The following is a 21,476-nucleotide window of genomic DNA, read 5'->3' on the forward strand; positions in this document are numbered from 1 at the left end:
GTCGGTGGCTTCAAAAGAGCTGCTTCACACACTCCCAGCTCCATCAGAGAAATCCCCCAGAGAGATAGAGGGGGAGGAGAGGTAGAAGAAGATAGAGAGAATAACTAATGTATTAACAACACTCAGTCACTGAGTGAGAGAGAGAGAGGAGGAAGAGGGGATAGTAGGAGAGAGAGAAGGAGAGAGTGAAGAGGAGGAGATGGGAGGAGAGAGAGAGGAGGAGGAGATGGGAGGAGAGAGAGAAGAGGAGGAGAGGGAAGAGGAGGAGATGGGAGGAGGTGAGAGAAGAGGAGGAGATGGGAGGAGAGAGAGAAGAGGAGATGGGAGGAGAGAGAGAAGAGGAGGAGATGGGAGGAGAGAGAGAAGAGGAGGAGATGAGAGAAGAGGAGGAGATGGGAGGAGAGAGAGAAGAGGAGGAGATGGGAGGAGGGGAGAGAAGAGGAGGAGATGAGAGGGAAGAGGAGGAGAGAGAAGAGGAGGAGATGGGAGGAGAGAGAGAAGAGGAGGAGATGGGAGGAGAGAGAGAAGAGGAGGAGATGGGAGGAGAGAGAGAGAAGAGGAGGAGATGGGAGGAGAGAGAGAAGAGGAGGAGATGGGAGGAGAGAGAGAGAAGGAGGAGATGGGAGGAGAGAGAGAAGAGGAGGAGATGAGAGGAGGAGATGGGAGGAGGAGGAGAGGGAAGAGGAGATGGGAAGAGGAGGAGATGGGAGGAGGTGAGAGAAGAGGAGGAGATGGGAGGAGAGAGAGAAGAGGAGGAGATGGGAGGAGAGGGAGAAGAGGAGGAGATGGGAGGAGAGAGAGAAGAGGAGGAGATGAGAGAAGAGGAGAAGATGGGAGGAGAGAGAGAGAAGAGGAGGAGATGGGAGGAGGAGAGGGAAGAGGAGGAGAGAGAAGAGGAGGAGATGGGAGGAGGTGAGAGAAGAGGAGGAGATGGGAGGAGGAGAGAGAAGAGGAGGAGATGGGAGGAGGTGAGAGAAGAGGAGGAGATGGGAGGAGGAGAGGGAAGAGGAGGAGAGAGAAGAGGAGGAGATGGGAGGAGAGTAGGAGATGGGAGGAGGAGGAGAGAGAAGAAGGAGATGAGAGGAGAGGAGGAGATGGGAGGAGGAGAGAGAAGAAGGAGATGGGAGGAGGTGAGAGATGAGGAGATGGGAGGAGGAGAGAAGAGGAGGAGATGGGAGGAGATGGGAGGAGAGAGAAGAGGAGGAGATGGGAGGAGGAGGAGAGAGAAGAGGAGGAGATGGGAGGAGAGAGAGAAGATGAGGAGATGAGAGGAGAGCGAGAGGAGGAAGAGGGGATAGTAGGAGAGAGAGGAGTAGGGAGATGGGAGGAGGTGATGGGAGGAGAGAGAGAAGATGAGGAGGAGCGAGAGAAGAGGAGGATATTGAGGAAGAGATGGAGGAGAGAGAAGAGGAGGAGGAGATGGAAGGAGAGAAAAGAGGAGGAGAGAGAGATGAGGAGAGAGAGATGAGGAGAGAGAAGATAGTACATGAAGACAGCGTATCTAATGCTTTGATAACAGGGTCACTCCTCATATGCTAATAAAGCTGTGTTGAGTCTGTTAGGAGAGAGGGAGGGAGAAAGCGAGAGAGAGTGAAAGCATTGCATCCATATATTCAGACATAATTAGTTGTCAAGTTATGGTGATTCTGATTCTGATCCGCATCTATGCTGCAGGGGTCAGCTTTCAGAAATCAGCTTTTTCAAAATGCGGACAGTAAAAAATTGCAGTTTTAAACTATTTCACCTGCGTTTTATATTGAAAGTCAAAAGTTTTTTTTTTTCTTAACTAGAGTGATCAGGGGCTTGCAACTATAGATTTTCTTCACATAAAATACATTAGTGCAGGGGTTCCCCAACTGTTTCACTCGGGGCCCCCCTTCCAGCATTGGGGAACATCCTGCGCCACTTCTATATTTCTATAGGCACAAGCACTGTTCATGACACAAACTGTTCACACCCCTCTTGTTGGTGGAGACAATTTTACATTTTTAAAGCTTATTTTCTGCAATTCTACACTTTGTCATGGGGTGCAAAGAAAATGTTGCCGTTTTAAAGGTGATTTTCTTGCAATTCTATACATTTTGCCATGTCTAATGTGTATTCATGTGATATTTGAGACTCAAAAATTACAACAATATCTATGGGCTAAAAAAAACGTTTAAAAAACGTTAGCTGACATGGCCTAGTTGATCTGGACATTCCTGACAAGTTATAAAAAGCTCTCTAAGGAATGCAATGACTGACATGACAAGAGGAACTGATGATGCAACACCCAATTTAGACATTGCACCTTGTGCATTCTACTATTAAAACTTTCAGGAGTAAGTTTTAAAGCTGGACTGAGTTCCTTTAAAATTAAAATAATATGATTTTATTTTTTTGGGGGGGGCCCCGCGAGCCCCCCCAACACATTCAGCAGAAATCAGATGACAACAGAAGTGCAACGATAGTTGGCTAGCAGCCACACAAGTAAATTGGCTTACAATAAAAGAGAGAGGTATTTTTTGCAAAGACGATGCATGGCCATCAGATTTCTTATGTTTACCGTAGAAAGAATGTTGCCAGCTACATTTCCAAATGTTTTTCTTGATGTTAATCTTAATCATTTTTACTTGCCAAAACTACTAGAGAAAAGTAAACCTCAGTCAAAGTGCCGTCTGCTGATCAAATGCCAGTTTGTGAATGCAGTCATTTGATTGGTCAAGACGAGAGCAAAGATTTATCATTCAAGTGGAGAAGTGCAACTGAAGCACAAATTGTGTCCTTTTACATTCTTAAGCCACACACACACACACATACACACACACACACACACACACACACACACACTGCTATAAGGGCAGGTGAACTGATGATGCTTTTTAATGTTTAATGCTTTTTAATGTCTAATACCTCTTCCTCCTTTCTCTCACCCTACTCCCTACCACCATCTCTTCTCTCTTTCAACCTCCCCCTCCCTCCCTCTCTCTCTCCTCCCTCTCTCCTCCCTCTCTCTCTCTCTCTCTCCATCTCTCTCTCTCGCCTCCCTCTCTCTCTCCTCCCTCTCTCTCTCTCCATCTCTCTCTCTCTCCTCCCTCTCTCTCTCTCTCCTCCCTCTCTCTCTCTCTCCTCCCTCTCTCTCTCTCTCCTCCCTCTCTCTCTCTCTCCTCCCTCTCTCTCTCCTCCCTCTCTCCCTCCTCCCTCTCTCTCTCTCTCCTCCCTCTCTCCCTCCTCCCTCTCTCTCTCTCTCTCCTCCCTCTCTCTCTCTCTCTCCACCCTCTCTTTTCCATCCAGGCATCGACTATAAGACCACCACTATTCTACTGGATGGGAGGAGAGTGAAACTGGAGCTGTGGTTAGTACATCCTACATGTTGAATCAACACGTTGTAGGAGCCGTGGTTAGTACATCCTACATGTTGAATCAACACGTTGTAGGAGCTGTGGTTAGTACATCCTACATGTTGAATCAACACGTTGTTGGAGCTGTGGTTAGTACATCCTACATGTTGAATCAACACGTTGTAGGAGCTGTGGTTAGTACATCCTACATGTTGAATCAACACGTTGTAGGAGCTGTGGTTAGTACATCCTACATGTTGAATCAATACGTTGTTGGAGCTGTGGTTAGTACATCCTACATGTTGAATCAATACGTTGTTGGAGCTGTGGTTAGTACATCCTACATGTTGAATCTGCACGTTGTAGGAGCTGTGGTTAGTACATCCTACATGTTGAATCTGCACGTTGTAGGAGCCGTGGTTAGTACATCCTACATGTTGAATCAATACGTTGTTGGAGCTGTGGTTAGTACATCCTACATGTTGAATCAACACGTTGTAGGAGCTGTGGTTAGTACATCCTACATGTTGAATCAATACGTTGTAGGAGCTGTGGTTAGTACATCTTACATGTTGAATCAACACGTTGTAGGAGCTGTGGTTAATACATCCTACATGTTGAATCAACACGTTGTAGGAGCTGTGGTTAGTACATCCTACATGTTGAATCAAAACGTTGTAGGAGCTGTGGTTAGTACATCCTACATGTTGAATCAACACGTTGTAGGAGCCGTGGTTAGTACATCCTACATGTTGAATCAATACGTTGTAGGAGCTGTGGTTAGTACATCCTACATGTTGAATCAATACGTTGTAGGAGCTGTGGTTAGTACATCCTACATGTTGAATCAATACGTTGTAGGAGCTGTGGTTAGTACATCCTACATGTTGAATCAATACGTTGTTGGAGCTGTGGTTAGTCCATCCTACATGTTGAATCAATACGTTGTAGGAGCTGTGGTTAGTACATCCTACATGTTGAATCAATACGTTGTAGGAGCTGTGGTTAGTACATCCTACATGTTGAATCAATACGTTGTAGGAGCTGTGGTTAGTACATCCTACATGTTGAATCAATACGTTGTAGGAGCTGTGGTTAGTACATCCTACATGTTGAATCTGCACGTTGTAGGAGCCGTGGTTAGTACATCCTACATGTTGAATCAATACGTTGTAGGAGCTGTGGTTAGTACATCCTACATGTTGAATCTGCACGTTGTAGGAGCTGTGGTTAGTACATCCTACATGTTGAATCAATACGTTGTAGGAGCTGTGGTTAGTACATCCTACATGTTGAATCAACACGTTGTAGGAGCCGTGGTTAGTACATCCTACATGTTGAATCAATACGTTGTAGGAGCTGTGGTTAGTACATCCTACATGTTGAATCTGCACGTTGTTGGAGCTGTGGTTAGTACATCCTACATGTTGAATCTGCACGTTGTTGGAGCTGTGGTTAATACATCCTACATGTTGAATCTGCACGTTGTAGGAGCTGTGGTTAGTACATCCTACATGTTGAATCAATACGTTGTTGGAGCTGTGGTTAGTACATCCTACATGTTGAATCAATACGTTGTTGGAGCTGTGGTTAGTACATCCTACATGTTGAATCAATACGTTGTAGGAGCTGTGGTTAGTCCATCCTACATGTTGAATCAATACGTTGTAGGAGCTGTGGTTAGTACATCCTACATGTTGAATCAACACGTTGTAGGAGCCGTGGTTAGTACATCCTACATGTTGAATCAACACGTTGTAGGAGCCGTGGTTAGTACATCCTACATGTTGAATCAACACGTTGTTGGAGCTGTGGTTAATACATCCTACATGTTGAATCAACACGTTGTAGGAGCTGTGGTTAGTACATCCTACATGTTGAATCAATACGTTGTAGGAGCTGTGGTTAGTACATCCTACATGTTGAATCAACACGTTGTAGGAGCCGTGGTTAGTACATCCTACATGTTGAATCAATATGTTGTAGAAGCTGTGGTTAGTACATCCTACATGTTGAATCAATACGTTGTTGGAGCTGTGGTTAGTCCATCCTACATGTTGAATCAACACGTTGTAGGAGCTGTGGTTAGTCCATCCTACATGTTGAATCAATACGTTGTAGGAGCTGTGGTTAGTACATCCTACATGTTGAATCAACACGTTGTAGGAGCCGTGGTTAGTACATCCTACATGTTGAATCAATACGTTGTAGGAGCTGTGGTTAGTACATCCTACATGTTGAATCAATACGTTGTAGGAGCTGTGGTTAGTACATCCTACATGTTGAATCAATACGTTGTTGGAGCTGTGGTTAGTACATCCTACATGTTGAATCAATACGTTGTTGGAGCTGTGGTTAGTACATCCTACATGTTGAATCAATACGTTGTAGGAGCTGTGGTTAGTACATCCTACATGTTGAATCTGCACGTTGTTGGAGCTGTGGTTAGTACATCCTACATGTTGAATCAATACGTTGTAGGAGCTGTGGTTAGTACATCCTACATGTTGAATCAATACGTTGTAGGAGCTGTGGTTAGTACATCCTACATGTTGAATCAACACGTTGTAGGAGCCGTGGTTAGTACATCCTACATGTTGAATCAACACGTTGTAGGAGCTGTGGTTAGTACATCCTACATGTTGAATCAATACGTTGTAGGAGCTGTGGTTAGTACATCCTACATGTTGAATCAACACGTTGTTGGAGCTGTGGTTAGTCCATCCTACATGTTGAATCAATACGTTGTAGGAGCCGTGGTTAGTACATCCTACATGTTGAATCAATCGTTGTAGGAGCTGTGGTTAGTACATCCTACATGTTGAATCAACACGTTGTAGGAGCCGTGGTTAGTACATCCTACATGTTGAATCAACACGTTGTAGGAGCCGTGGTTAGTACATCCTACATGTTGAATCAACACGTTGTAGGAGCTGTGGTTAGTACATCCTACATGTTGAATCAACACGTTGTAGGAGCCGTGGTTAGTACATCCTACATGTTGAATCAATACGTTGTAGGAGCTGTGGTTAGTACATCCTACATGTTGAATCTGCACGTTGTTGGAGCTGTGGTTAGTACATCCTACATGTTGAATCTGCACGTTGTTGGAGCTGTGGTTAATACATCCTACATGTTGAATCTGCACGTTGTAGGAGCTGTGGTTAGTACATCCTACATGTTGAATCAATACGTTGTTGGAGCTGTGGTTAGTACATCCTACATGTTGAATCAATACGTTGTTGGAGCTGTGGTTAGTACATCCTACATGTTGAATCAATACGTTGTAGGAGCTGTGGTTAGTCCATCCTACATGTTGAATCAATACGTTGTAGGAGCTGTGGTTAGTACATCCTACATGTTGAATCAACACGTTGTAGGAGCCGTGGTTAGTACATCCTACATGTTGAATCAACACGTTGTAGGAGCCGTGGTTAGTACATCCTACATGTTGAATCAACACGTTGTTGGAGCTGTGGTTAATACATCCTACATGTTGAATCAACACGTTGTAGGAGCTGTGGTTAGTACATCCTACATGTTGAATCAATACGTTGTAGGAGCTGTGGTTAGTACATCCTACATGTTGAATCAACACGTTGTAGGAGCCGTGGTTAGTACATCCTACATGTTGAATCAATACGTTGTAGAAGCTGTGGTTAGTACATCCTACATGTTGAATCAATACGTTGTTGGAGCTGTGGTTAGTCCATCCTACATGTTGAATCAACACGTTGTAGGAGCTGTGGTTAGTCCATCCTACATGTTGAATCAATACGTTGTAGGAGCTGTGGTTAGTACATCCTACATGTTGAATCAACACGTTGTAGGAGCCGTGGTTAGTACATCCTACATGTTGAATCAATACGTTGTAGGAGCTGTGGTTAGTACATCCTACATGTTGAATCAATACGTTGTAGGAGCTGTGGTTAGTACATCCTACATGTTGAATCAATACGTTGTTGGAGCTGTGGTTAGTACATCCTACATGTTGAATCAATACGTTGTTGGAGCTGTGGTTAGTACATCCTACATGTTGAATCAATACGTTGTAGGAGCTGTGGTTAGTACATCCTACATGTTGAATCTGCACGTTGTTGGAGCTGTGGTTAGTACATCCTACATGTTGAATCAATACGTTGTAGGAGCTGTGGTTAGTACATCCTACATGTTGAATCAATACGTTGTAGGAGCTGTGGTTAGTACATCCTACATGTTGAATCAACACGTTGTAGGAGCCGTGGTTAGTACATCCTACATGTTGAATCAACACGTTGTAGGAGCTGTGGTTAGTACATCCTACATGTTGAATCAATACGTTGTAAGAGCTGTGGTTAGTACATCCTACATGTTGAATCAACACGTTGTTGGAGCTGTGGTTAGTCCATCCTACATGTTGAATCAATACGTTGTAGGAGCCGTGGTTAGTACATCCTACATGTTGAATCAATACGTTGTAGGAGCTGTGGTTAGTACATCCTACATGTTGAATCAACACGTTGTAGGAGCCGTGGTTAGTACATCCTACATGTTGAATCAACACGTTGTAGGAGCCGTGGTTAGTACATCCTACATGTTGAATCAACACGTTGTAGGAGCTGTGGTTAGTACATCCTACATGTTGAATCAACACGTTGTAGGAGCCGTGGTTAGTACATCCTACATGTTGAATCAACACGTTGTAGGAGCCGTGGTTAGTACATCCTACATGTTGAATCAACACGTTGTAGGAGCTGTGGTTAATACATCCTACATGTTGAATCAACACGTTGTAGGAGCTGTGGTTAATACATCCTACATGTTGAATCAACACGTTGTAGGAGCTGTGGTTAGTACATCCTACATGTTGAATCAATACGTTGTAGGAGCTGTGGTTAGTACATCCTACATGTTGAATCAACACGTTGTAGGAGCCGTGGTTAGTACATCCTACATGTTGAATCAATACGTTGTAGGAGCTGTGGTTAGTACATCCCTACATGTTGAATCAATACGTTGTAGGAGCTGTGGTTAGTACATCCCACATGTTGAATCAATACGTTGTAGGGAGCTGTGGTTAGTACATCCTACATGTTGAATCAATACGTTGTTGGAGCTGTGGTTAGTCCATCCTACATGTTGAATCAATACGTTGTAGGAGCTGTGGTTAGTACATCCTACATGTTGAATCAATACGTTGTAGGAGCTGTGGTTAGTACATCCTACATGTTGAATCAATACGTTGTAGGAGCTGTGGTTAGTACATCCTACATGTTGAATCAATACGTTGTAGGAGCTGTGGTTAGTACATCCTACATGTTGAATCTGCACGTTGTTGGAGCTGTGGTTAGTACATCCTACATGTTGAATCAATACGTTGTAGGAGCTGTGGTTAGTACATCCTACATGTTGAATCTGCACGTTGTTGGAGCTGTGGTTAGTACATCCTACATGTTGAATCAACATGTTGTAGGAGCTGTGGTTAGTACATCCTACATGTTGAATCAATACGTTGTAGGAGCTGTGGTTAGTCCATCCTACATGTTGAATCAATACGTTGTAGGAGCCGTGGTTAGTACATCCTACATGTTGAATCAACACGTTGTAGGAGCCGTGGTTAGTACATCCTACATGTTGAATCAACACGTTGTAGGAGCCGTGGTTAGTACATCCACATGTTGAATCAACACGTTGTAGGAGCCGTGGTTAGTACATCCTACATGTTGAATCAACACGTTGTAGGAGCCGTGGTTAGTACATCCTACATGTTGAATCAACACGTTGTAGGAGCTGTGGTTAGTACATCCTACATGTTGAATCAACACGTTGTAGGAGCTGTGGTTAGTACATCCTACATGTTGAATCAATACGTTGTAGGAGCTGTGGTTAGTACATCCTACATGTTGAATCAATACGTTGTTGGAGCTGTGGTTAGTCCATCCTACATGTTGAATCAATACGTTGTTGGAGCTGTGGTTAGTCCATCCTACATGTTGAATCAATACGTTGTAGGAGCTGTGGTTAGTACATCCTACATGTTGAATCAATACGTTGTTGGAGCTGTGGTTAGTACATCCTACATGTTGAATCTGCACGTTGTTGGAGCTGTGGTTAGTACATCCTACATGTTGAATCAATACGTTGTAGGAGCTGTGGTTAGTACATCCTACATGTTGAATCAATACGTTGTTGGAGCTGTGGTTAGTACATCCTACATGTTGAATCAACACGTTGTAGGAGCTGTGGTTAATACATCCTACATGTTGAATCAACACGTTGTAGGAGCTGTGGTTAGTACATCCTACATGTTGAATCAATACGTTGTAGGAGCTGTGGTTAGTACATCCTACATGTTGAATCAACACGTTGTAGGAGCCGTGGTTAGTACATCCTACATGTTGAATCAATACGTTGTAGGAGCTGTGGTTAGTACATCCTACATGTTGAATCAATACGTTGTAGGAGCTGTGGTTAGTACATCCTACATGTTGAATCAATACGTTGTAGGAGCTGTGGTTAGTACATCCTACATGTTGAATCAATACGTTGTTGGAGCTGTGGTTAGTCCATCCTACATGTTGAATCAATACGTTGTAGGAGCTGTGGTTAGTACATCCTACATGTTGAATCAATACGTTGTAGGAGCTGTGGTTAGTACATCCTACATGTTGAATCAATACGTTGTAGGAGCTGTGGTTAGTACATCCTACATGTTGAATCAATACGTTGTAGGAGCTGTGGTTAGTACATCCTACATGTTGAATCTGCACGTTGTTGGAGCTGTGGTTAGTACATCCTACATGTTGAATCAATACGTTGTAGGAGCTGTGGTTAGTACATCCTACATGTTGAATCTGCACGTTGTTGGAGCTGTGGTTAGTACATCCTACATGTTGAATCAACATGTTGTAGGAGCTGTGGTTAGTACATCCTACATGTTGAATCAATACGTTGTAGGAGCTGTGGTTAGTCCATCCTACATGTTGAATCAATACGTTGTAGGAGCCGTGGTTAGTACATCCTACATGTTGAATCAACACGTTGTAGGAGCCGTGGTTAGTACATCCTACATGTTGAATCAACACGTTGTAGGAGCCGTGGTTAGTACATCCTACATGTTGAATCAACACGTTGTAGGAGCCGTGGTTAGTACATCCTACATGTTGAATCAACACGTTGTAGGAGCCGTGGTTAGTACATCCTACATGTTGAATCAACACGTTGTAGGAGCTGTGGTTAGTACATCCTACATGTTGAATCAACACGTTGTAGGAGCTGTGGTTAGTACATCCTACATGTTGAATCAATACGTTGTAGGAGCTGTGGTTAGTACATCCTACATGTTGAATCAATACGTTGTTGGAGCTGTGGTTAGTCCATCCCTACATGTTGAATCAATACGTTGTTGGAGCTGTGGTTAGTCCATCCTACATGTTGAATCAATACGTTGTAGGAGCTGTGGTTAGTACATCCTACATGTTGAATCAATACGTTGTTGGAGCTGTGGTTAGTACATCCTACATGTTGAATCAATACGTTGTTGGAGCTGTGGTTAGTACATCCTACATGTTGAATCTGCACGTTGTAGGAGCCGTGGTTAGTACATCCTACATGTTGAATCAATACGTTGTTGGAGCTGTGGTTAGTACATCCTACATGTTGAATCAACACGTTGTAGGAGCCGTGGTTAGTACATCCTACATGTTGAATCAACACGTTGTAGGAGCCGTGGTTAGTACATCCTACATGTTGAATCAACACGTTGTAGGAGCTGTGGTTAGTACATCCTACATGTTGAATCAACACGTTGTAGGAGCTGTGGTTAGTACATCCTACATGTTGAATCAATACGTTGTAGGAGCTGTGGTTAGTACATCCTACATGTTGAATCAATACGTTGTTGGAGCTGTGGTTAGTCCATCCTACATGTTGAATCAATACGTTGTTGGAGCTGTGGTTAGTCCATCCTACATGTTGAATCAATACGTTGTAGGAGCTGTGGTTAGTACATCCTACATGTTGAATCAATACGTTGTTGGAGCTGTGGTTTGTACATCCTACATGTTGAATCAATACGTTGTTGGAGCTGTGGTTAGTACATCCTACATGTTGAATCTGCACGTTGTAGGAGCCGTGGTTAGTACATCCTACATGTTGAATCAATACGTTGTTGGAGCTGTGGTTAGTACATCCTACATGTTGAATCAATACGTTGTAGGAGCTGTGGTTAGTACATCCTACATGTTGAATCAATACGTTGTAGGAGCTGTGGTTAGTACATCCTACATGTTGAATCAACACGTTGTAGGAGCCGTGGTTAGTACATCCTACATGTTGAATCAACACGTTGTAGGAGCTGTGGTTAGTACATCCTACATGTTGAATCAACATGTTGTAGGAGCTGTGGTTAGTACATCCTACATGTTGAATCAATACGTTGTAGGAGCTGTGGTTAGTCCATCCTACATGTTGAATCAATACGTTGTAGGAGCCGTGGTTAGTACATCCTACATGTTGAATCAATACGTTGTAGGAGCTGTGGTTAGTACATCCTACATGTTGAATCAACACGTTGTAGGAGCCGTGGTTAGTACATCCTACATGTTGAATCAACACGTTGTAGGAGCCGTGGTTAGTACATCCTACATGTTGAATCAACACGTTGTAGGAGCTGTGGTTAATACATCCTACATGTTGAATCAACACGTTGTAGGAGCTGTGGTTAATACATCCTACATGTTGAATCAACACGTTGTAGGAGCTGTGGTTAGTACATCCTACATGTTGAATCAATACGTTGTAGGAGCTGTGGTTAGTACATCCTACATGTTGAATCAACACGTTGTAGGAGCCGTGGTTAGTACATCCTACATGTTGAATCAATACGTTGTAGGAGCTGTGGTTAGTACATCCTACATGTTGAATCAATACGTTGTAGGAGCTGTGGTTAGTACATCCTACATGTTGAATCAATACGTTGTAGGAGCTGTGGTTAGTACATCCTACATGTTGAATCAATACGTTGTTGGAGCTGTGGTTAGTCCATCCTACATGTTGAATCAATACGTTGTAGGAGCTGTGGTTAGTACATCCTACATGTTGAATCAATACGTTGTAGGAGCTGTGGTTAGTACATCCTACATGTTGAATCAATACGTTGTAGGAGCTGTGGTTAGTACATCCTACATGTTGAATCTGCACGTTGTAGGAGCCGTGGTTAGTACATCCTACATGTTGAATCAATACGTTGTAGGAGCTGTGGTTAGTACATCCTACATGTTGAATCTGCACGTTGTAGGAGCTGTGGTTAGTACATCCTACATGTTGAATCAATACGTTGTAGGAGCTGTGGTTAGTACATCCTACATGTTGAATCAACACGTTGTAGGAGCCGTGGTTAGTACATCCTACATGTTGAATCTGCACGTTGTAGGAGCCGTGGTTAGTACATCCTACATGTTGAATCTGCACGTTGTAGGAGCCGTGGTTAGTACATCCTACATGTTGAATCAACACGTTGTAGGAGCCGTGGTTAGTACATCCTACATGTTGAATCAATACGTTGTAGGAGCTGTGGTTAGTACATCCTACATGTTGAATCTGCACGTTGTTGGAGCTGTGGTTAGTACATCCTACATGTTGAATCTGCACGTTGTTGGAGCTGTGGTTAATACATCCTACATGTTGAATCTGCACGTTGTAGGAGCTGTGGTTAGTACATCCTACATGTTGAATCAATACGTTGTTGGAGCTGTGGTTAGTACATCCTACATGTTGAATCAATAAGTTGTTGGAGCTGTGGTTAGTACATCCTACATGTTGAATCAATACGTTGTAGGAGCTGTGGTTAGTCCATCCTACATGTTGAATCAATACGTTGTAGGAGCTGTGGTTAGTACATCCTACATGTTGAATCAATACGTTGTAGGAGCTGTGGTTAGTACATCCTACATGTTGAATCAATACGTTGTAGGAGATGTGGTTAGTACATCCTACATGTTGAATCAATACGTTGTAGGAGCCGTGGTTAGTACATCCTACATGTTGAATCAATACGTTGTAGGAGCTGTGGTTAGTACATCCTACATGTTGAATCAACACGTTGTAGGAGCTGTGGTTAGTACATCCTACATGTTGAATCAATACGTTGTAGGAGCCGTGGTTAGTACATCCTACATGTTGAATCAATACGTTGTAGGAGCTGTGGTTAGTACATCCTACATGTTGAATCAATACGTTGTTGGCCGGCACCCAGCAGGTGTCACCATTACGCCGACCCAGCAGGTGTCACCATTACGCCGACCCAGCAGGTGTCACCATTACGCCGACCCAGCAGGTGTCACCATTACGCCCACCCAGCAGGTGTCACCATTACGCCCACCCAGCAGGTGTCACCATTACGCCCACCCAGCAGGTGTCACCATTACGCCCACCCAGCAGGTGTCACCATTACGCCCACCCAGCAGGTGTCACCATTACGCTGACCGTGTGTGAGCTGATAGTCAGGGGAGGGAAATGAGCTGATTAAAAAGACATGAGCCCTAATACATGCCATCCATCTCTCTGTTAACACTCTTAAAGTGGAACTTACAGCGTTTTAGCAACATAAAATCTTTTCAAATACACCCCCAGGAAGAATATGACACCTTTTATATTGTGTATATATATTTTCTGACAAGCGAGCACTCAGATTTTCACGTTGTCATAAATTCTTAGAATGTTTGGGAATGATGTATAATAAGGCATTTGTGAAAATGCTATTGCTGCCGTGCATTTGGACAATTAATAGACACTGCAGTAAATAAACCTAATAAAAACTTCCAGGACCGGAGTCTACGTAGACCGGTGCACCATAGCCAATCAGAGCTTCAGTAGACCTTTATGCAAATAATCCATGTTCCACACGGGCCTGCTATCATTCACTTTGAACTGGACTGTGTGTTTACAGGCGGTAGCACCAGCGTGACTTTAGAGCATTAGAACGCATTCACCAAAAGCCACAAAATACTCCTTAATGGATTTCTACAAATATGTAAATACCACGGGAGTCCTCTTACATTTGGGAACTTTACAGTCCTATTGATCAAACAACCATGAAAAGGTAGGCTCTCTGTCCCTCAGTTATGCACATCAACAACAACAAGATCAACAACTAATGCTAGCCAGAGCGAGATGAGCTAAAATCTAACGAGGGAACATTAGATAAACCCTCTCAAACCTTTTCAGCTAGTTGGTCGTCAAAATTGCACTTATAAACGATGAGGAATAGTAGCCTGCTCGCCCTTTTGCAGCTTGCCTGCCAATGCATGCTTGTCCCAACCCACGTTTTGACAACTGAATGGGAACTTGCCTGCCTGCCCATTTGATCGATGCCAAATACATTTGATTGACAACTAAGGGTGTGTTGGTACATTTCCTCCAGTGTGTCAGAGCGCACGCTGCACCATAGACACTGGATGCTCTGGCCGAGGGGGAGGGTTGATCCGAGCGTTCCTCACAACAAGACGCCGCTTGGGTGCCAAGCTAACTGGCTAACTTTACTCACCCTAGCAGAGCTGGTTTGGCTGTTTTCATGTTATCTAGAGCGTTAGTAAAAAAAACTGTGCTGCTGGAAACAATTTAAGAACTTTCTTTTGCCGACGTTTACTGACACGGTCATATTCGGCGGGTGTTGCGCGTTCGTAAATTCATCAGTTATTCTGCGCTCTGGCATACTCCGATGAGCGCTTTGAAATCGGAGTAGATAGCCAGAGTGAATTTACGAACACAAGAGATATGCTAACTGGATAACATTCATTCAAGTTCAGCATAGCTAGCTAGCTAGCAAAGTGATTCACATTTCTTGCTAGCTAACCAAGTGACACCTGCATCTCTAGCTGTAGCCACCGAAAAACGATATGAGGGGAAAAAGTTGATCAGTCACCCACTCCTCCAATGACATGACATCCTCCCAGCAGCTAGCTAGCTAACATTTGGCTCTGTGTTTTTAGCTTTCTAAATAAATAGTTACATAAATAGATACACTAGCATATTAGCCACATTATGATTGACTTCTTATCATTGCCGTTGCTAGTTGGATTGTATTGACAATCCCAGCCTTAGTTACATTTGTCCGTTTTTATAAAAAATATTGTCATTGAAACTGAAACAGTGCATCCCGAATGGGTGGAGGCAGCAAACAATGTACCAGGCCAGCTGTGATTTACTACCTGATAGCAATATTTTTTGGACTACCAAGAAATGTATTGGTGAATTATATTAATCATGCATTGAACTGCATCCATCTATTCTGCCAACAATGTCTTACCGTACATCATGGAGTTTTGAGTCAAATAGAACCTGTTTTTAAAACCTTTTATAAAGTTGGTTTTGTAGCATAAACTGGGAATTTGATATTTCTGACTGATATTATGATTGTCTGTTTGTTTCATATCTGCAAAGTAGTTAAAACGCTGTCAGTTCCACTTTAACGTTACCCAATCACTACTCAGATACCATCTCTCTGTTAACTCCCTTAACGTTACCCAATCACTACTCAGATACCATCTCTCTGTTAACTCCCTTAACGTTACCCAATCACTACTCAGATACCATCTCTCTGTTAACTCCCTTACCGTTACCCAATCACCACATCTCCCTTTCATCTCACCAGCCAATCAGCTTCCAGATTCATATTCCTGTCAGCTTATCCTCAGCCAATCAACATACAACAACTTTCTCTCTCACCAGTCAGACTACAGGATACAGTGATATGAGATGTTTTCTTTCTGGAAAGATAACTGAAGCGTGGGTGGCAAATAAAGGTTTATTATTAATTCATGGTACACCGGATAGGTGCAGTTAAATGTGTTGTTTTACAGGGTCAGCCATAGTAGTATGTCACCCCTGGAGTAAATTAGGGTTAAGTGTCTTTCTCAAAGGCACATCGAGAGAATTTCACCTTGTCGGCTCAGGTATTCGAAACCAGCGACCTTTCGGTTACTGGCCCAACGCTCTAACTGCTAGGCTACCTGTCGCCGCTACTTGTCAGTCAGTAGAGCTTTGTGAAACAGTCAGTCAGTAGAGCTGTGTGAAACAGTCAGTCAGTAGAGTTGTGTGAAACAGTCAGTCAGTAGAGTTGTGTGAAACAGTCAGTCAGAGCTGTGTGAAACAGTCAGTCAGTAGAGTTGTGTGACGCAGTCAGTCAGTAGAGTTGTGTGAAACAGTCAGTCAGTAGAGTTGTGTGAAGCAGTCAGTCAGTAGAGTTGTGTGAAACAGAAGCAGTTAGTCAAGAGTTGTGTGAAGCAGTCAGTCAGTAGAGTTGTGTGAAGCAGTCAGTCAGTAGAGTTGTGTGACAGTCAGTCAGTAGAGTTGTGTGAAGCATTGTCAGTCAGTAGAGTTGTGTGAAGCAGAAACAGTCAAAGTTGTGTGAAACAGTTAATCTGTCATTAGAGCTGTGTGAAGCAGTCAGTCAGTAGAGTTGTGTGAAGCAGTCAGTCAGTAGAGTTGTGTGAAGCAGTCAGTCAGTAGAGTTGTGTGAAGCAGAAACAGTTAGTCAAGAGATGTGTGAAGCAGTCAGTAGAGTTGTGTGAAGCAGTCAGTAGAGTTGTGTGAAGCAGTCAGTAGAGTTGTGTGAAGCAGTCAGTAGAGTTGTGTGAAACAGTCAGTAGAGTTGTGTGAAACAGTCAGTCAGTAGAGTTGTGTGAAACAGTCAGTCAGTAGAGTTGTGTGAAACAGTCAGTCAGTAGAGTTGTGTGAAGCAGTCAGTAGAGTTGTGTGAAGCAGTCAGTAGAGTTGTGTGAAGCAGTCAGTAGAGTTGTGTGAAGCAGTCAGTAGAGTTGTGTGAAACAGTCAGTCAGTAGAGTTGTGTGAAATAGTCAGTCAGTAGAGTTGTGTGAAATAGTCAGTCAGTAGAGTTGTGTGAAACAGTCAGTCAGTAGAGTTTTGTGAAACAGTCAGTCAGTAGAGTTGTGTGAAGCAGTTAGTCAGTAGAGTTGTGTGAAGCAGTCAGTAGAGTTGTGTGAAGCAGTCAGTAGAGTTGTGTGAAGCAGTCAGTAGAGTTGTGTGAAATAGTCAGTCAGTAGAGTTGTGTGAAATAGTCAGTCAGTAGAGTTGTGTGAAACAGTCAGTCAGTAGAGTTGTGTGAAGCAGTTAGTCAGTAGAGTTGTGTGAAGCAGTCAGTAGAGTTGTGTGAAACAGTCAGTCAGTAGAGTTGTGTGAAACAGTCAGTCAGTAGAGTTGTGTGAAGCAGTCATTCAGTAGAGTTGTGTGAAGCAGTCAGTAGAGTTGTGTGAAATAGTCAGTCAGTAGAGTTGTGTGAAACAGTCAGTCAGTAGAGTTGTGTGAAACAGTCAGTCAGTAGAGTTGTGTGAAGCAGTTAGTCAGTAGAGTTGTGTGAAGCAGTTAGTCAGTAGAGTTGTGTGAAGCAGTCAGTAGAGTTGTGTGAAACAGTCAGTCAGTAGAGTTGTGTGAAACAGTCAGTCAGTAGAGTTGTGTGAAACAGTCAGTCAGTAGAGTTGTGTGAAGCATTGTCAGTAGAGTTGTGTGCAACAGAAACAGTCAAAGTTGTGTGAAACAGTTAATCTGTCATTAGAGCTGTGTGAAACAGTCAGTCAGTAGAGTTGTGTGAAGCAGTCAGTCAGTAGAGTTGTGTGAAACAGTCAGTCAGTAGAGATGTGTGAAGCAGTCAGTAGAGTTGTGTGAAGCAGTCAGTAGAGTTGTGTGAAGCAGTCAGTCAGTAGAGTTGTGTGAAATAGTCAGTCAGTAGAGTTGTGTGAAACAGTCAGTAGAGTTGTGTGAAGCAGTTAGTCAGTAGAGTTGTGTGAAGCAGTCAGTAGAGTTGTGTGAAGCAGTCAGTAGAGTTGTGTGAAACAGTCAGTCAGTAGAGTTGTGTGAAACAGTCAGTCAGTAGAGTTGTGTGAAACAGTCAGTCAGTAGAGTTGTGTGAAACAGTCAGTCAGTAGAGTTGTGTGAAACAGTCAGTCAGTAGAGTTGTGTGAAACAGTCAGTCAGTAGAGTTGTGTGAAGCATTGTCAGTAGAGTTGTGTGCAACAGAAACAGTCAAAGTTGTGTGAAACAGTTAATCTGTCATTAGAGCTGTGTGAAACAGTCAGTCAGTAGAGTTGTGTGAAGCAGTCAGTCAGTAGAGTTGTGTGAAACAGTCAGTCAGTAGAGATGTGTGAAGCAGTCAGTAGAGTTGTGTGAAGCAGTCAGTAGAGTTGTGTGAAGCAGTCAGTCAGTAGAGTTGTGTGAAGCAGTCAGTCAGTAGAGTTGTGTGAAACAGTCAGTCAGTAGAGTTGTGTGAAACAGAAACAGTTAGTCAGTAGAGTTGTGTGAAACTGTCAGTCAGTAGAGTTGTGTGAAACAGTCAGTCAGTAGAGTTGTGTGAAACAGTCAGTCAGTAGAGTTGTGTGAAACAGTCAGTCAGTAGAGTTGTGTGAAACAGTCAGTCAGTAGAGTTGTGTGAAACAGTCAGTCAGTAGAGTTGTGTGAAACAGTCAGTCAGTAGAGTTGTGTGAAACAGTCAGTCAGTAGAGTTGTGTGAAACAGTCAGTCAGTAGAGTTGTGTGAAACAGTCAGTAGAGTTGTGTGAAACAGTCAGTCAGTAGAGTTGTGTGAAACAGTCAGTCAGTAGAGTTGTGTGAAACAGTCAGTCAATAGAGTTGTGTGAAACAGTCAGTAGAGTTGTGTGAAACAGTCAGTCAGTAGAGTTGTGTGAAACAGTCAGTCAGTAGAGTTGTGTGAAACAGTCAGTCAGTAGAGTTGTGTGAAACAGTCAGTCAGTAGAGTTGTGTGAAGCAGTCAGTCAGTAGAGTTGTGTGAAACAGTCAGTCAGTAGAGTTGTGTGAAACAGTCAGTCAGTAGAGTTGTGTGAAACAGTCAGTCAGTAGAGTTGTGTGAAGCAGTAAGTAGAGTTGTGTGAAGCAGTCAGTAGAGTTGTGTGAAATAGTCAGTCAGTAGAGTTGTGTGAAACAGTCAGTCAGTAGAGTTGTGTGAAGCAGTCAGTCAGAGTTGTGAGAAGCAGTCAGTCAGTAGAGTTGTGTGAACCAGAAACAGTTAGTCGAGTTGTGTGAAGCAGTCAGTAGAGTTGTGTGAAGCAGTCAGTCAGTAGAGTTGTGTGAAACAGTCAGTCAGTAGAGTTTTGTGAAACAGTCAGTCAGTAGAGTTGTGTGAAACAGTCAGTCAGTAGAGTTGTGTGAAACAGTCAGTCAGTAGAGTTGTGTGAAACAGTCAGTCAGTAGAGTTGTGTGAAGCATTGTCAGTAGAGTTGTGTGCAACAGAAACAGTCAAAGTTGTGTGAAACAGTTAATCTGTCATTAGAGCTGTGTGAAACAGTCAGTCAGTAGAGTTGTGTGAAGCAGTCAGTCAGTAGAGTTGTGTGAAACAGTCAGTCAGTAGAGTTGTGTGAAACAGTCAGTCAGTAGAGTTGTGTGAAACAGTCAGTAGAGTTGTGTGAAACAGTCAGTCAGTAGAGTTGTGTGAAACAGTCAGTAGAGTTGTGTGAAACAGAAACAGTTAGTCAGTAGAGTTGTGTGAAGCAGTCAGTAGAGTTGTGTGAAACAGAAACAGTTAGTCAGTAGAGTTTTGTGAAACAGTCAGTCAGTAGAGTTGTGTGAAACAGTCAGTCAGTAGAGTTTTGTGAAACAGTCCGTAGAGTTGTGTGAAACAGTCAATAGAGTTGTGTGAAACAGTCAGTCAGTAGAGTTGTGTGAAGCAGTCAGTAGAGTTTTGTGAAACAGTCAGTCAGTACAGTTGTGTGAAACAGTCAGTAGAGTTGTGTGAAACAGAAACAGTTAGTCAGTAGAGTTGTGTGAAACAGTCAGTAGAGTTGTGTGAAACAGAAACAGTCAGTCAGTAGAGTTGTGTGAAACAGTCAGTCAGTAGAGTTGTGTGAAACAGAAACAGTCAGTCAGTAGAGTTGTGTGAAACAGTCAGTCAGTAGAGTTGTGTGAAACAGAAACAGTCAGTCAGTAGAGTTGTGTGAAACAGTCAGTCAGTAGAGTTGTGTGAAACAGTCAATAGAGTTGTGTGAAAGTCAGTCAGTAGAGTTGTGTGAAACAGTCAGTCAGTAGAGTTGTGTGAAACAGAAACAGTCAGTCAGTAGAGTTGTGTGAAACAGTCAGTCAGTAGAGTTGTGTGAAACAGTCAATAGAGTTGTGTGAAACAGTCAGTAGAGTTGTGTGAAACAGTCAGTCAGTAGAGCTGTGTGAAACAGTTAGTCAGTAGAGTTTTGTGAAACAGTCAGTCAGTACAGTTGTGTGAAACAGTCAATAGAGTTGTGTGAAACAGTCAGTCAGTAGAGTTGTGTGAAACAGTCAATAGAGTTGTGTGAAACAGTCAGTCAGTAGAGTTGTGTGAAACATATATACAGTGGGGGAGAACAAGTATTTGATACACTGCCGATTTTGCAGGTTTTCCTACTTACAAAGCATGTAGAGGTCTGTAATTTTTATCATAGGTACACTTCAACTGTGAGAGACGGAATCTAAAACAAAAATCCTGAAAATCACATTGTATGATTTTTTAAGTAATTAATTTGCATTTTATTGCATGACATAAGTATTTGATCACCTACCAATCAAACAGACTCCAACCTCTCCACAATGGCCAATACCAGAGAGCTGTGTAAGGACATCAGGGATAAAATTGTAGACCTGCACAAGGCTGGGATGGGATACAGGACAATAGGCAAGCAGCTTGGTGAGAAGGCAACAACTGTTGGCGCAATTATTAGAAAATGGAAGAAGTTCAAGATGACGGTCAATCATCCTCGGTCTGGGGCTCCATGCAAGATCTCACCTCGTGGGGCATCAATGATCATGAGGAAGGTGAGGGATCAGCCCAGAACTACACGGCAGGACCTGGTCAATGACCTGAAGAGAGCTGGGACCACAGTCTCAAAGAAAACCATTAGTAACACACTACGCCGTCATGGATTAAAATCCTGCAGTGCATGCAAGGTCCCCCTGCTCAAGCCATCACATGTCTAGGCCCGTCTGAAGTTTGCCAATGACCATCTGGATGATCCAGAGGAGGAATGGGAGAAGGTCATGTGGTCTGATGAGACAAAAATATAGCTTTTTGGTCTAAACTCCACTTGCCGTGTTTGGAGGAAGGATGAGTACAACCCCAAGAACACCATGCCAACCGTGAAGCATGGAGGTGGAAACATCATTCTTTGGGGATAATTTTCTGCAA

At 43.1% G+C, this 21,476-nt stretch overlaps 1 protein-coding gene across 1 annotated transcript in view; it reads left to right on the forward strand.

Moving 5' to 3' along the window:
* The window catches only part of LOC121551678 (ras-related protein Rab-40C), a 39,337-nt gene that overhangs the window by 5,136 nt on the left and 12,725 nt on the right, over window positions 1–21,476 (forward strand). The window contains exon 2 of the mRNA XM_045211066.1: window positions 3,274–3,334. Coding sequence (XP_045067001.1) covers window positions 3,274–3,334 — 61 coding nt within the window. The remainder of the gene's footprint in view (window positions 1–3,273; window positions 3,335–21,476) is intronic.

This window comes from Coregonus clupeaformis, chromosome 35, assembly GCF_020615455.1.
Source record: "Coregonus clupeaformis isolate EN_2021a chromosome 35, ASM2061545v1, whole genome shotgun sequence".
Lineage (NCBI taxonomy): Eukaryota > Metazoa > Chordata > Actinopteri > Salmoniformes > Salmonidae > Coregonus > Coregonus clupeaformis.